This window comes from Palaemon carinicauda, chromosome 4 (genome assembly GCF_036898095.1).
Source record: "Palaemon carinicauda isolate YSFRI2023 chromosome 4, ASM3689809v2, whole genome shotgun sequence".
NCBI classification, from domain to species: domain Eukaryota; kingdom Metazoa; phylum Arthropoda; class Malacostraca; order Decapoda; family Palaemonidae; genus Palaemon; species Palaemon carinicauda.
Genome location: NC_090728.1, coordinates 180,305,305 through 180,320,488, shown reverse-complemented (window position 1 = coordinate 180,320,488; position 15,184 = coordinate 180,305,305). Strand labels below are relative to the sequence as shown.

At 44.3% G+C, this 15,184-nt stretch overlaps 1 protein-coding gene across 1 annotated transcript in view; it reads left to right on the top strand.

Annotated features, from left to right (window-relative positions):
- Positions 1-15,184, top strand: part of mRpS29 (mitochondrial ribosomal protein S29) — a 62,114-nt gene that overhangs the window by 10,648 nt on the left and 36,282 nt on the right. The window contains exons 2-4 of the mRNA XM_068372824.1: positions 927-1,033; positions 9,425-9,638; positions 14,344-14,436. Of these exons, the coding sequence (XP_068228925.1) occupies positions 927-1,033; positions 9,425-9,638; positions 14,344-14,436 (414 nt within the window). The remainder of the gene's footprint in view (positions 1-926; positions 1,034-9,424; positions 9,639-14,343; positions 14,437-15,184) is intronic.

Sequence of the window (15,184 nt, the reverse complement as noted above, 5' to 3'; positions counted from 1 at the left end):
AATGTTATTTTCATTAGTAAAATAAATTTTTGAATATACTTACCCGATGATCATGATTTAATTGACCCACCCTTCCTCCCCTTAGAGAACCAGTGGACCGAGGAAAAAATTGAGGTGGTGTTGACAAGAAGTACTGGAGTACCTGACCACTGATGGCGCTGTTGTGTACACCCCCACCTGTATAGCGATCGCTGGCGTATCCCGACCGTAGATTTCTGTCGGGCAACAGAGTTGACAGCTACATGATCATCGGGTAAGTATATTCAAAAATTTATTTTACTAATGAAAATAACATTTTTCCTAATGATACAAACGTGTAGCTATTTATACAAATTTACCCTCCATCACCTATCCCCCGTAAGTCCTGCCTGCAATGAAAAAGTGATGTAGTTTCACTGGGGTGTGAGTGGGAAGGGTAGCCGACAACCCCCCAGCTTTCCCTCTCCACCGCCAATAACTAGTGGCTGGATGGTTGCCACCTCGCATTAAAGTATTAATGCCTTGTCTTACAGTTTTGCCATAAGATAATCTATTAAATAGCCACAAGTTTGTATTAGCACAAAAATACAAATGACTTCCACATTTGTCATTTTCTGATTAGGTCTCTGTATCATTACAGTATTTTTACCTTTTTATTGACAACTCATTTGTTCTTATGGATGTTGCATGGAGATGAGGAAGTCAATTGGTAAAACTTAACAAGTCACTTTTAGTGTTTTGGATTGAGTTATTTGTGGCTTCTACAGAAAACAGTTTACTGTATCTTTTTATGTTGATAGGAAGAAGGGTTTGCTTATTATACAGGTATGTTAAAGAATAGTTGAAATAGGGCTTATTGTATTCAATATTAACAGAACACCACTTGATATTAAAAATTTTACTCTAGTTTGTGTAATAAGGCTTTTCATATACTTTTGTATTCTCAGGTCCGTTAGCTGGACTTCATCCTATTAAGACTCATGGATCTTCTAGCTACAGTACTTTGGCAGAAGTGGAAGGGATTTCATCTCCGAGGACTTCTGTTCAGAGTCCGGTAAGTTACTTATTAGATATGTAAACTTCAAGCTAATATAAGTGTAATTTTTCGCTTGGTTTATGGTGCATATCTCTTCTCCACAAATTGTACAGACTGTATACCCAAGCATTACTGTAATCAGCTGATTTTTAAATATTTAACTTAGCCGGTGAATATATAATAGCTGCAACTCTGCGGCTCGACAGAAAACACACTCAAAAAACTCGCGAGCGATCGCTATGAAGGTTGCGGGTGTGCCCACCAGCGCCAACTGTCGGCCAGATACCACTCTTGTATGTAAACAAAACCTTCAATTCTTCTCTGTCGACGTTGACGACAAGACGTATCAATACTCGCTGTAGAACCTGGAGTTTTCTCAACATATTTGGTGAAGTACTTCATTTTGGTTTGAGCTTTCGCAGTGCAGGTGTTTTATCTTCATCTTTAATCTTGAACTCGTTTTTGGATAGATTTAATTTTTGATGACAAAGAGAGTATGGACTTTCTTTGACTTTTAAATGGCCGACCCTTCCCTTAGACGGAAGTGTGTTTTAGGCTTTTAGCAATTATATTATCACGTTATAAATTAATTATAGATTTTCCTCTATATATTTTATATCTCAACCGCCTTTATTAGGCCTCTTCGATTAGCTTTCCATTTATAATAAACATCAAAATAAATTTTAATGATTTGTTTATATGCGACCTTTCCTGAGAGTAGGCGGTCCTAACTTGGAAACCGAAGTTAAACAACGTTGAGCCCTTTGCAATCGTAAATAACTTTTACAGAGCTAATGATTTAAAACTTATTAAATGAAATATTTTTAGTAAATATTTTATGATAGTTTTTTCTTTGAATAGTCTTCGTACTGTTTCAAAGATGAACTAACGTTTAGTTTATTTATGCTACGCAGTTTGCGCTCTATCGTTACGATAGAGAGAGAGAGTATCACGGTTTCACTTTGCAGAAAGAGTAAATCGATTCTGACGTTTTGTTCTTTTTTCTTTCAAAGCTTAAATGTTTTAAAGACTATTTTAAAGGAACTTTTAATTGAAAAACCTTTCAGTTTATTTCCTTTGGTCAAATAACCTGTTTATTGACGAAAGGTAAGTGGGCTCTTCTCTTCGGTGCGAAATCAATAGAGAGAGAGAGAGATAGAGACGGAGAGAGAGAGAGGAAGAACGTTCCGATCTTTATCTCGTCCCAAGCGAGTAACGTTGTTCTCGAGTTACTCTCGTCCCTAGTCTCTGTACGGGGAGAAAGGATAAAACGTTTTTAGTTTTTATTCTCGTCCCAAGGCTCTTTTCGGTGAGAGATTGAAAACGTAGTTTTGAATGAACTAGTGTTTAGTCTCTTCCCCAGCCACTGATTTTTTTTTTATCTTAAAATATGTTTACTGTTTTTTGCTGGTATTAATGTTCTTACATTATACGACTGATTTCGCAATTATACCCTTTTGATAGAGGGTAGAATTGCGTGCTTCAGGTAGAAATCAGTTTTATTCATACCTAATGTGAATTGTTAAAAATTCGATTTCAGTGAATTAAGTGCAAAACAGAAAATCGTAGTGATAAAGTGATATTGCGCAAAGTGTTATCAGTGTTGCGACCGAGGGTTTGTCTGTTCGTGCCTGTCGTTCGCCTAGTCCGGGACCTCTTGCAAGCTCCCAAGCCCAGGGGAGAAGTAATGTCGTACGACTTATGGGTTCGAGAGGCCTTGATCAGCGAACAGACGTTCCCTCTATGGTATCAGGTGTATCTTACCAAGATCACCCCTACCATAAGGCGAGAGAGACGATTTTCTCCTCGTCATCCGAAGGCTTTTCGCATAAGAAACCGTGGAACAAGGTTTCGAGGCCCTTTAAGCGAAAGTCAGTCCTTTCAGGACAGGTCCAGCGTCCTGGTTTTAGCCATTAGGACAGCTCTGACCCTATGCAGTCATCGGAAGACTGCTCGCCGCCTAAACAAAAGCGTAACACAGACTCCGAGAGTCTTTTTGTAGGCAAGGTTTTTCAGTCACAGACGTTACCCTCGTCTCTTACCGCAACCATTCCCGTTGATCCTGAATGGGTTGTACAGCAAGACATGCAGAATAAGCTTGCCTCCCTTATGGAAGACTATTCTGCCGATAAGTCCGTTGAGCCTAGCCGTTTATCTCATCGAGATCCTGGCCTTCAGCCACCCTAACGTTCCTTTGTGCGTCCTGTTGACGTTGGCGTAGCCAAGTCACGTCAGTCAGGTTGTTTAGAACCACACTCGATGCGGTCTCGTGTGGATTTTCAGCCACATTTGGACGTTAGGCCACTTGCTGATGCTCCTGTTGACGTTCAGGACGTTCGCCAACAATCGGAGTTCACTTGTTTTGACGCTGAGCGTCAACCTCCGCATTCTAGAGTTGTTTTGACTGCTCAGACTAGGCGGTCACAGCAGTCTCGAGTGGACGCTGTGCGTCCTCACGCACCTGTTGTTGTTGACAGTTCACAGACTGTCAAACAGTTACATGACGTTGCGTCCTGGTCCGCTACTAATGCACCAGTGTGTGTGCTCAGACTAGGCGGTCAAAGCAGTCTCGAGTGGACGCTGTGCGTCCTCACGCACCTGTTGTTGTTGACAGTTCACAGACTGTCAAGCAGTTACATGACGTTGCGTCCTGGTCCGCTACTAATGCACCAGTGTGTGTGGACTCTGCTTGTAAAGCATTGCCACCACGGTAGGTCTCTCCCTTGCTTGAGACTCGGCTATTGTCGGACAAGGTTCCTTCAGATGAGGAAGTTGCTGTTCCCCCTCCTACTGATATTCCCTTGAGGACTCTGTCAGACGGAGAGGAGCCTAAAGCTGCTTAGCCCTCTATGGACTTTAAATAAATCATGCTGATTTTTAAGGATCTTTGTCCGGATCTTTTTGTAACGGCTGCTCCTCGTTCGCCTAAACGTTAGAGCTTACACTAGGCCTAGCTACTTCAAAGCCGTTGTTTTATAAGCTAGTGCTCTCTCGCTCTTCTAAGAGAGCTTTACGTTTGCTAGGCGACTGGTTTATCACCAGGAGGAGTTTGGGGGAGACAGCCTTTGCTTTCCCTACTTTTAAGCTGGCTTATAGAGCGAGAGTCTGATATGACACGAGAGAAGTCCTCGGCTTGGGAGTTCCTGCCTCTTCCCAGATAGACTTCTCAAACCTCTTAGGCTCTCCCCAGCGCTCAATGTGTTCATTGTCAAGACAAACTTCACGATGAAGTCTACCAGGCTGTCTTGACAGCATTTATGGAAGGCGACTGGATGGTCTCTCTCGACCTTCAGGAGGCATACTTCCACATTCCTATACACCCGGATTCCCAACCGTTTCTGAGGTTTGTTTACAGGAATGTGGGGTACCAGTTTCGAGCCCTGTGCTTTGGCCTTAGTCCTGCGCCTCTCGTGTTTACGAGGCTCATGAGGAATGTGGCAAAATCCCTCCATCTTTCGGGGATCCGAGCCTCCCTGTACTTGGACGACTGGCTTCTCAGAGCATCGTCCAGCCTTCGCTGTCTGCAGGATCTACATTGGACGTTGAGTCTGGCCAGGGAGTTGGGACTTGTGGTCAACCTAAAAGTCCCAACTGATCCCATCCCAGATTATTCTATATTTGGGGATGGAGATTCGCAGTCAAGCTCTGCTCGAAGTCCAACTAATGCTGAAAAGAAAACGTTTATTCAGTCAGGAGTTGGAACAGTCTCGTAGGGACTCTCTCATCCCTGGAGCAGTTTGTCTCACTAGGGAGACTACCCCTTCTGCCTCTCCGGTTCCATCTAGCCTCTCACTGGAACTAGGACAAGACATTAGAGACGGTATCATTCCCAGTCTCCGAACCAGTAAAAGCATGCCTGAAATGGTGGGACAGCAATATCAGTCTGAGAGAGGGACTATCCCTAGCAGTCAAGAACCCAAATCACGTGTTGTCCTCAGACGCGTCGGGTTTGGGTTGGGGTGCGACCCTGGACGGTCGGGAATGCTCGGGTCTGTGGACCTCAAGTCAGAAGAGCATGCACATCAACGGCAAGGAGCTATTAGCAGTCCACTTGGCCTTGATGATATTAGAAAGCGTCTTCGAAACTAAGTGGTAGAGGTCAACTCAGACAACACCACAACTTTGGCGTACATCTCCAAGCAAGGAGGCACACACTCCTTCACGCTGCTCGAGATCGCAAGGGACCTTCTCTTATGGTCAAGAATTCGAGGCATCTCCTTGTTGACGAGATTCATCCAGGGGGACTTGAACGTCTTGGCAGACTGTCTCAGTCGGAGGGGTCAGGTGATACCCACGGAATGGACCCTCCACAAGAACGTGGGCAAGAGTCTTTGGGCTACTTGGGGTCAACCCACCATAGACCTCTTTGCCTCCTCGTTGACCAAAAGGTTACCAATCTTTTGCTCTCCAGTCCTAGATACAGAAGCAATCTACATAGACGCGTTTGTACTGGATTGGTCTTTTATGGACTTATATGTATTCCCACCATTCAAGATGGTCAACAAGGTACTGCAGAAGTTCGCCTCTCACGAAGGGACAAGGTTGACGTTGGTTGCTACCCTCTGGCCCGCGAGAGAGTGGTTCACCGAGGTACTTCAATGGCTGGTAGACTTTCCAAGAAGTCTTCCTCTAAGGGTAGATCTGTTACGTCAGCCCCACGTAAAGAATGTCCATCAAAGCCTCCCCGCTCTTCGTCTGACTTCCTTCAGACTATCGAAAGACTCTCAAGAGCTAGAGGCTTTTCGAAGGAGGCAGTCAGTGCGATTGCAAGAGCTAGGAGAGCTTCTACCATTAGAGTATACCAGTCGAAGTGGGAAGTCTTTCGAGACTGGTGCAAGTCAGCATCTGTGTCCTCGTCCAGTACCTCTGTAGCCCAAATCGCAGATTTTCTTTTACATCTGAGAAAGGTTCGCTCCCTTTCAGCTCCCACGATTAAGGGCTACAGGAGCATGTTGGCTTCGGTCTTTCGACATAGAGGCTTAGATCTTTCCAACAATAAAGATCTCCAAGATCTCCTTAAGTCTTTTGAGACCTCTAAGGAACGTCGTTTGGCAACTCCTGGATGGAACTTAGACGTGGTCCTAAGGTTCCTCATGTCAGACAGGTTTGAGCCATTACATTCAGCCTCCCTGAAGGATCTCACCCTCAAGACACTTTTCCTAGTGTGCTTGGCTTCGGCTAAAAGGGTCAGTGAACTTCATGCCTTCAGTAAGAACATCGGCTTTTCTACAGAAAAAAGCCACTTGTTCTCTTCAACTTGGTTTCCTGGCCAAAAATGAACTGCCTTCTTGTCCTTGGCCTAAATCTTTTGATATTCCTTGCTTATCAGAGATCGTAGGCAACGAACTGGAAAGAGTATTATGTCCTGTTAGAGCTCTTAAGTTCTATTTAGCTCGTACTAAGTCACTACGAGGGAAATCTGAGGCATTATGGTGCTCAGTTAAGAAACCTTCATTGCCTATGTCAAAGAATTCTTTGTCATATTTTATCAGATTTTTTTAATACGAGAAGCTCATTCTCACTTGAATGAGAAAGACCGATGTTTGCTTAAGGTTAAGACGCACGAAGTTAGAGATATAGCAACCTCCGTGGCCTTCAAGCAAAATAAATCTCTGCAAAGTATTATGGACGCGACTTTTTGGAGAAGCAAGTCAGTGTTCGCGTCATTTTACTTAAAAGATGTCCAGACTCTTTACGAGGACTGCTACACACTGGGTCCATTCGTTGCAGCGAGTGCAGTAGTGGGTGAGGGTTCTACCACTACACTTCCCTAATTCCAATATCCTTTTAATCTGTCTCTTGAAATGTTTTTAATATTGTTTTATGGGTTGTTCGGAAGGCTAAGAAGCCTTTCGCATCCTGGTTGATTTGGCGGGTGGTCAAAGTCATTTCTTGAGAGCGCCCAGATTAGGGGTTTGATGAGGTCCTGTTGTATGGGTTGCAGCCCTTGATACTTCAGCTCCTGGGAGTCTGTCAGCATCCTAAGAGGATCGCTGGGCTCCGTGAGGAAGACAGACTTACAAGGCAGAGTAATCGTCTAAGTCAACTTCCTTACCAGGTACCTATTTATTTTGTTTTTGTTATTTTGATAACTTCTAAAATGAAATAAAAAACTCTTAGCTCATAAAATGTAAACATATATTACTGGTCTCTACCCACCATCCTGGGTGTGAATCAGCTATATATTCACCGGCTAAGTTAATTATTTAAAAATGATATTTTAATTATAAAATAAATTTTTGAATATACTTACCCGGTGAATATATAAATTAAATGACCCTCCCTTCCTCCCCAATAGAGACACAGCGGGACGAGAAGAATTGAAGGTTTTGTTTACATACAAGAGTGGTATCTGGCCAACAGTTGGCGCTGGTGGGCACACCCGCAACCTTCATAGCGATCGCTCGCGAGTTTTTTGAGTGTGTTTTCTGTCGAGCCGCAGAGTTGCAGCTATTATATATTCACCGGGTAAGTATATTCAAAAATTTATTTTATAATTAAAATATCATTTTACTTATGAGCAGAGTATATAGTACTGTTGTGTTTTAAGTAATTATCATAAATGTGTGTTGTAATGAGAAAATTTTATAAAATCTGATTAATTTTTCATACAAACCCACTAATCGTAATATTATACATTCATGGTTGTTTGATTGGACCGAAATATGGGAAATTCAAGTCCAGATGGTAGAAAAATAGTAGGAAGTACTTTGCAAGCTATATTTACTATATGTAGAGGCAGGTCTCCAATAATTTGGATTCTATAGTAGGAAATTAGGGCAGATGTTGGTAATGAATGTTTTGAGAGAAGGGTGCAGTAACTACAACCTTATCTGGACACTGTGCAGAATGACTTCACTGATCATAAGTGCCTGGCCTGTGTCTTAGATTTTATGATTACAGTAATCAAATCTAGTCCTCACTGGAGACAGGATCCTCTATCATATAATCCCAGTAAACCTTAAGAATGGGTCACGATTATGAGCCCTCGGATCAACATTGAGGGGCTTTTCAGGTTCTGGTGGCATGTGGAGTTCCCACAGTGTTTGCTGCACCCTATTTGACGTTGGAGGCTACATCTCTCCCAGTATCCCCTGTGCTAGTGTTTTCCTCGGTGACATCAGTGATGAAAGGTGTGGTAGTGTCCCCAGTGTCAATGTCCTTGGAGATGTCCGTAGTGGTGGCTCCCCAAGTCCAAGAGGACTGTCAAGGTGACACCTGTGGCTATTGGAAAAGTTCTGGCATATGTAGGTCAGTTCCGGGCCCAAAAATGTGTGTGGCCCCCATGTCAGAAGTACCTATGACCCAGTTACTGGGTGTTACTTTGCACATTACCCTTGACCCTGTTATGCCATGTTAACCACCCCTTCCCCTGTACCGTCACCAAGATCCTTGTGATAGGGGTTCTGGGCCCATGCTTCCTGCTTGCTCTGTTTGTATTGTGGACCCTACCTCTTACCTGTAGTTGTGTTCCCTCACTGTTGCTCCTGTTGAAGCAACTCTTGTAGTTTCTTTCCTCTGGGGAGTATTGTCGTCATTGTTTGCTTTGACCTCTACTTCTCTACAGAGACTGGGGAATGGTCAGGAAGAAGTGTTCTCTTTCTTCTTCCTTCTCCAAATCATCTTGCGCTCCTCTGCAACCCCTGTTTCTGATTCTTACACTGCCTTAAAGATCAAGAAGTTGAAGAGGAAGAGGGTGAAGAAGAACAGGAAGGCAATACGTAGTCATAAGGAAGGGGTTCCTTTCTATGCCACCTCTATTTTGGATGGAGGGGATGGGAGGTTGCCAAGTGATGCTGCCATGCCCATGATAGCTGGGCCCATGACCGCCACGCCACATCAATGGTCACCCCAGTAGCTCGGCAGGACATGAGTGTACGGCCCCATAAACTTTCTGTTCTCCTGTAGTGGTTCACAGGTTATGAAGGGCAACTGAAAATCTCTCACTCAAAACTGTGTAAGTTTAAGAGTTGAGTTATTGAATTATAAGGGAAACACATAGCAAGTAAATTCTGATGTATAGTAAACCAATTTGTGATTTCATATTCTTTCAGTCTTCATTTCACAGTAATTCTGATAAAGAACTTATTTTGCAGTTACTAGTGAGGATTACGGTAATTCCTTTTCAGAAGATCAGAATTGTGTTAGTAAAACTTGATGGCCTTGTTCTATTTAATTTGAAGGTAAAAATATATTTATTTTTAGTATGGAGTTTTTCCCATCCGTTTGCTGATGCTTGGAGTAGAGATTTAAAGTTGAAGATGGCGTGTCAAATTCATTTGAATTCAAAGTTATCTACTAATATATATCTATTCAATGTATGGGCAAATGTATGAACAGGCTGTGATAATTAATTTGGTAACTTTCTACAATATATGATTTGTAGTCAATATACATTTTTCTTTTCAGAGCCTTCACACTAGAGATCACCTAGGCCTTTGGTATACTTTAGAACCAACATTAGTGAAACGTGTTTTTGGCGGGGGAGGACTACCCAAGAAATACGAAAAGCTATGTGGTACCTTTGGAGAAACGAGTCTCATGGTGCGAGAACCAGCTCTGACTGTTATTGATTTGCTCAAGAGGAGTAATCTTGAAATGCCGCCAAATAAATTTTTCTTCTGTATCCTTTTTCTGCCGTAGTAATGTATTTTGATTGATAGAAATGTATGAAGTGTAAAGTTGGCTCTTAGTTATGAATAGTATGGAATAATATTCATAGGTTGTTCCAACACGGAGTACTTACCTCGAACTACTTTCTGAGGAGGATCTGGGATCTCCTCATTTACCGACCAAGAATTTTGCGTAGGTCCCCCTCTCTCCGTTACCTTGTCGGTGCGCTCCGAGGCGGAAGGATACTCGCCCTGGGGCGACCCGGGGTCAGCGCGTGAGGCTGCGCTGTTAGGATCGTCGGTCGCGGCGTAGATAATATCTCGCCGCTCTCTCTCACTTATCCCGTCCGATCACCTTGTGTACCACGTGTTCCTTTGTGTTCTCCATCCCTTGTTCCCTTGTGTTCCTTATCCCTTGTGCACCACGTGTTCCCGTTGTGTTCCTCACCTTTCCCTAGCGTTCTTGTGTCGTTTGCGTGTTAGCTTTCCATTATGGAATCCCATCGTCGTTGTCCCGGGACCCAAGCTGGTAAGTCTTCTGGAGCCCGGCTCTCTAGGCCAGAGGTCGACTCGCACACGTGCTCCTCGTGTCGGGGGAATAAGTGCTCCCCTACCTCCACATGCCCGGAGTGCGAGTCTTGGCCTGAACTGCAGTGGACCTTGTTCGCCAAGAAGAAGAAGAAGGCGTCCAAGAGATCTCCCAAGAAGACGAGCCTTACCTCGCCGCGAATGTCTCCCTCAGCGCAGTCAGAGAAAGATTCTCCTTCACCTTCCCCTACCCAGAGTAGGGGACGAGGTAAGTCTGTTGCGGGGAAACGGCCCATTGCTGTTCCCCGTGAGTCTGATGTCGGGGAATCTGTTGTGAAGGGGCCTACGCAGACGAGTGGGGGGTCTGCTAGTGTGGCGGAAGTGTGTGTGGTAGACGAAGGCATGTGCCCGCAGGACCCGTCTCAGGTGAAGACCCGGTGTGGGGGAAGCCCAATACAGCGCCTACCCCCACATCGTGGCAGTGCTTTTCAGGTTCAGCGGGTTCCGGGGGTGGTCTGGACCAAGAAAGGCGGCCCACGTGTTCTTCGGACCCCGACTCCATTGTGTGGATGGCGCCTAGGACACCCTTCAGGTCCCCCATAAGACAAGAAGAGGAGTTCGAGGGATGGTTTGCCTCTTGCCCTGCTATCCGCTCACCCCTGCCTCCCTCAGCTAAGCTTCCGCCGGACTTCATGGAGCCCTCGTCCCCGGTATCCAGATCAAGGACCCCTAGGAGACTTGTGTTTGAAACAGACAACTCGGCCAGCTCTTTTTCCTCGGACGACTACTCCTCCTACAGTTCTTTCTCATCGGAAAGCTCTAGCGGACGGGACTCCAGGAGGAAGAGGAAGAGGTCCAGAAGGAGGAGAGCTAGCTCCCATGTCAGCCCAGCCAAGAAGAAGTCGAAGTCCTCGAGGAGGAGATATAAGGAGAGGAGTTCCTTGAGGAAGAGGTACATCACAGTAGTTCGTCACCGTCGTGAGTCGAGCAAGATGGCTGCCGCTCCAGTGCCTGCCTCGGTGGCTGCTGGAGCCGCTTCCGTACCCTTGCCCAGTGTTTCTTCGGCTCCGCCCGCTCGTCGGGTGCAGCCGTTGGCACACATCCAGTTGCCCCGTCTTAGCAAGACAGCGGCTCCACCCGTGCGGCGGGAACCTCCGCTGGTTAGACCCAGCGGCTCAGCTCCCAGACATTTCGTCGCAGCGGCTCCGGCCAAGTTTCGGAGCACTCCGCTGCCTCGACCATCAACCAGTGCCATCCGGGTTCCCCCTGGAGGGGGTAGACCCATGACGGCTACCCCCGCCCCGGTGGCTCTACCCGCGGCAAAGGCAGCCACTCCATCACCCCGCCAGGAGGGGAGGGATGCCTCCGCTCCCATGGACCCCTCCGTGTTCGATGAGGCCTCCAACACAGAGGTACAGATAGTGGATGAGTTATTGGGCACAGGCGAGTACTCTCCAGACACCTATGCATTGTTGTTCCTATTTCTTTTCGTTTTGGCAGCGGTATTGTACACATTGACTTAGTGTTTGTGATTTCGCTTTTGTAACTACTGTATTGTACTCTATCGTGTGTGATATTACATTACGTTATTATTCATAGGTCCCAAGAAAGTTTCTGATGTCCAGGGAAAGAATAGGATGATGCTTTCTATGAAGACTAAGATGGAAATGATCAAGAAATACGAGGCTGGCATGCGGTTAAGTGTGATCGTGAAGGAATATGGCCAAGATCCGTCTACGATAGGAACAATGCTGGAGCAGGAGGAAGCCATCAAAGCAGTAACATCTTTTAAGGGTGTGACTTTTCTCCGGCAAGAGGAGCCACGTCCACGATGAGATGGAGAGACTGCTGCTTGTCTGGATAAAGGACAAGGAAATGGCTGGAGATACTATCACCGAAGTGATAATCGGCCAGAAGGCCAACGCCATTTTCGGTGATCTCGTGCGTGCTCAGGCCGAAGCCGATGCAGAAGGAACGTTGAAGCAGGTATCCCCTGAGTTCAAGGCTTCCTGTGGGTGGTTTGAAAAATATATGAGACGCTCTGGTTTTCATTCGGTGGTGCGTCATGGGTAGGCTTCAAGCTTGGACATGAAAGAGGCCGAAATGTTTGTTAAGAAGTTTGACGAGTTGACTTTCCAGGAAGGCTACAATCTCCAGCAAGTCTTCAACTGCGACAAAGTGGCCTTTTTTGGAAAAATAATGCCTCGTTGAATGTACATCACGGCAGAAGAAAAGAGGCCACCCGGGCTTAAGCCTATGAAAAACAGGCTTACTCTTGCATTCTGTACAAACGCCAGTGGGCTTTGTAAGGTGAGACCCCTGCTGGTGTATCACTCCGATACTCCTTGAGCCTTCAACGCCCACAAAGTCATTAAGGAGAGTCTTCAGGTGTTGTGGAGGGCTAATGCAAAAGCCTGGGTAACAAGACTTGTTCACCGAGTGGGTAAATGTTTGTTTCGGCCCAATTGTGAAAAAGTTTTTGGAAGAGAAGCGCCTCCCTCTGAAATGCCTGCTGGTGTTGGACAGTGCCCCTGCTCACCCTCCTGCCCTTGAGGAAGATATCCTAGCACAATATTCATTCATCAAGGTTCTCAATCTCCCACCGAACACCACCCCTCTCCTACAGCCCATGGACCAGCAAGTGATTTCAAACTTTGAGAAGCTTTATACGAAATATCTCTTCAAGACATGTTTCGAAATCACTGAGAGCACAAACCTCACCTTTCGTCACTTTTGGAAGGAGCATTTTGATATTGGCAGTGGTTTTGAGGTGCACCTTGAACTCTGCATGGAAGAAGCTCTGGCCTGATGCTGTCTCCGCACAAGATTTCGAGGGCTTCCATGAAGGCCAAGTTGAAGACGAAGTTGAAAACGTTGACGATCCTGAACCTGTTGCTCAATCTGAGGTTGCTGAGCTCATTACTCACGGGACGAACATGGGTCTGGAAGTTCATGAGGCCGACATCAATGAGTTTATCGAGGATCACCAAGAGGAACTTACGACAGATGACCTGAAGGAGTTGGAGGCCATGCGAATGGACGTCGTTCAGGAAGAATATTGTAGTGGCGATGGGGCGGAGGATGACCCAATGACAACAGCAGAAATTAAGTAGGGTCTAGATGGCTACTATAGAATGGTGGCTCTTGTAGAAAAGAGACCCAGAAAAAATTACCACAGGTCGTGCGCTTGAATACCGTAATGACGTTTGTCTGAGTCATTTCAGGAAAATTTTAAGAAACAGGCAGAAACAAGCTTCTGTGGAGGATTTAAGAAAAAAAAAGTAGATGCAGACCAAGTGCAAGAGGAAAAATGAAAGAAAAGTGGCAGTGTTAAAGAAAATACACAGTGAAATTAACTTTATAAAATACAAAATGTAAAGTAAAAAAAAAAAGATAAAATTAGAAAAGGCAAAAAAAAAAAAAGAATTTAAGTTTATCATAAAATTAAGTGTTAATTTTTCCTGCCATTTGTTAATGTGTCTCCTAACATTAAGTGTTAATGTTTTTTGTCATTTATTAATATGTTTTGTAAAGTTAAGTATTCACGTTTTCTGCCAGTTGTTAAAGTTTTCCGCCTTTGTCATCCTCCTCTACTGCCCCACCACTTTGCTCTCGGGCATCGCCTTACTCCAAAGGTGAGGTTCCACATTTTTGTTACTGTATTTTTACTATTTGCTCTAATTATACATTTCTTTTATAGGTAACCAATGGCCAAGCTATTATTGAATGATCCAAATAATTGTAGTCATACATTGAGTACTGTATAGTGGAGTGTGTTCTTTTTATAATCATTTAATGTGGTGTTTTTGTAGGGTCTGGAATGAATTAGGGTATTTATATGTAAAAGGCGACTCATAAAATGAAAAATCACGTTACGAAAACCACTACGGAACTAATTAATTTCATGTTGTGAGGCATTACTGTAATTCAATACTGAGAATTATTGACAAGAAAAAACAGTCGTCTGTTAATGCTTGTTTCTTATTTTTAATTGAACTTCCAAATAAGATACATTAATTGTAGTTATTAGTTCTTTTTTCTCTTTAACATGTAGTAGTTGATAAATATGTTAAGTGACCATTAGTGTATTCTCCTTTGTGAGAGAGAAAGATTTTATTATTGATTATTTACTTTAAGCTAATTAAAATGAAATTGAAATATATTTTTTACCTTAACTAATATGCATAGATGGCAGAGATGGTGTGGGAAAAACACTTTCTGTTGCACATGTAACCCACTTCCTAGTAGAAGATGGATGGGTCCTCCTTCACATTCCCTGGTGTAAGTTTTGTATATTTTTTCTCAATCTACAGTATACTAATATATTCAAGTATTATATATGCAATTTATTTACTCATCCTTTTGCTTCAATATTTGTTCCTATGCAATATAGTTACAGTAATTACTCTGAACATCCCTCTTAGGAGATCTGGATATCTTTCCAGTCATGTCTAGAGAAATCTGATAGGCCTCCCCTACTTCCCTAAGCATCATGCATCTGGCAGCTCCCAGCATGCCTCAGGTCAGGTCATGCTAGGGTAGAGGTCCTCATTGCTAGTTCTGGTCCTCGACGTGTACAGGTTGACGCAACTTCCATTGTCAGACCTTTTTCTTTTGTGTTTAGGTTTTTTATTTTTATCAGCCACTCCATTTTTAGGCTAAGGTAGGAGCTTTTCCATGAAGTGTCTATTAAATAATTTTTGTTCCGTAACTGGAATACAAACCACGCTATTTAATAGGGGTACAGTATTACTTTTGGCGTAGCTGAAATGACAAGCTATTAATTTTTAACGAGGGTTAACTACCCACACGGCTAGTTAGCGGGGGCGTTAGGGAGGGTAGCTTGCTACCCCCCCTCCCCCCCTCACACACCTGTGATTGAACTCACTTTGCTTTCGGCTCGGATGGTGAATGGACGTTACTGCTCTTCCTCCTCGCTGACCTTTGGCAGCCATTAATGCTTTTTTGTTTTCTCTTTTTCTCATAGAGTGTGTGTGAAGTTGACTTCTGCAACCATGCGCACCTGCCC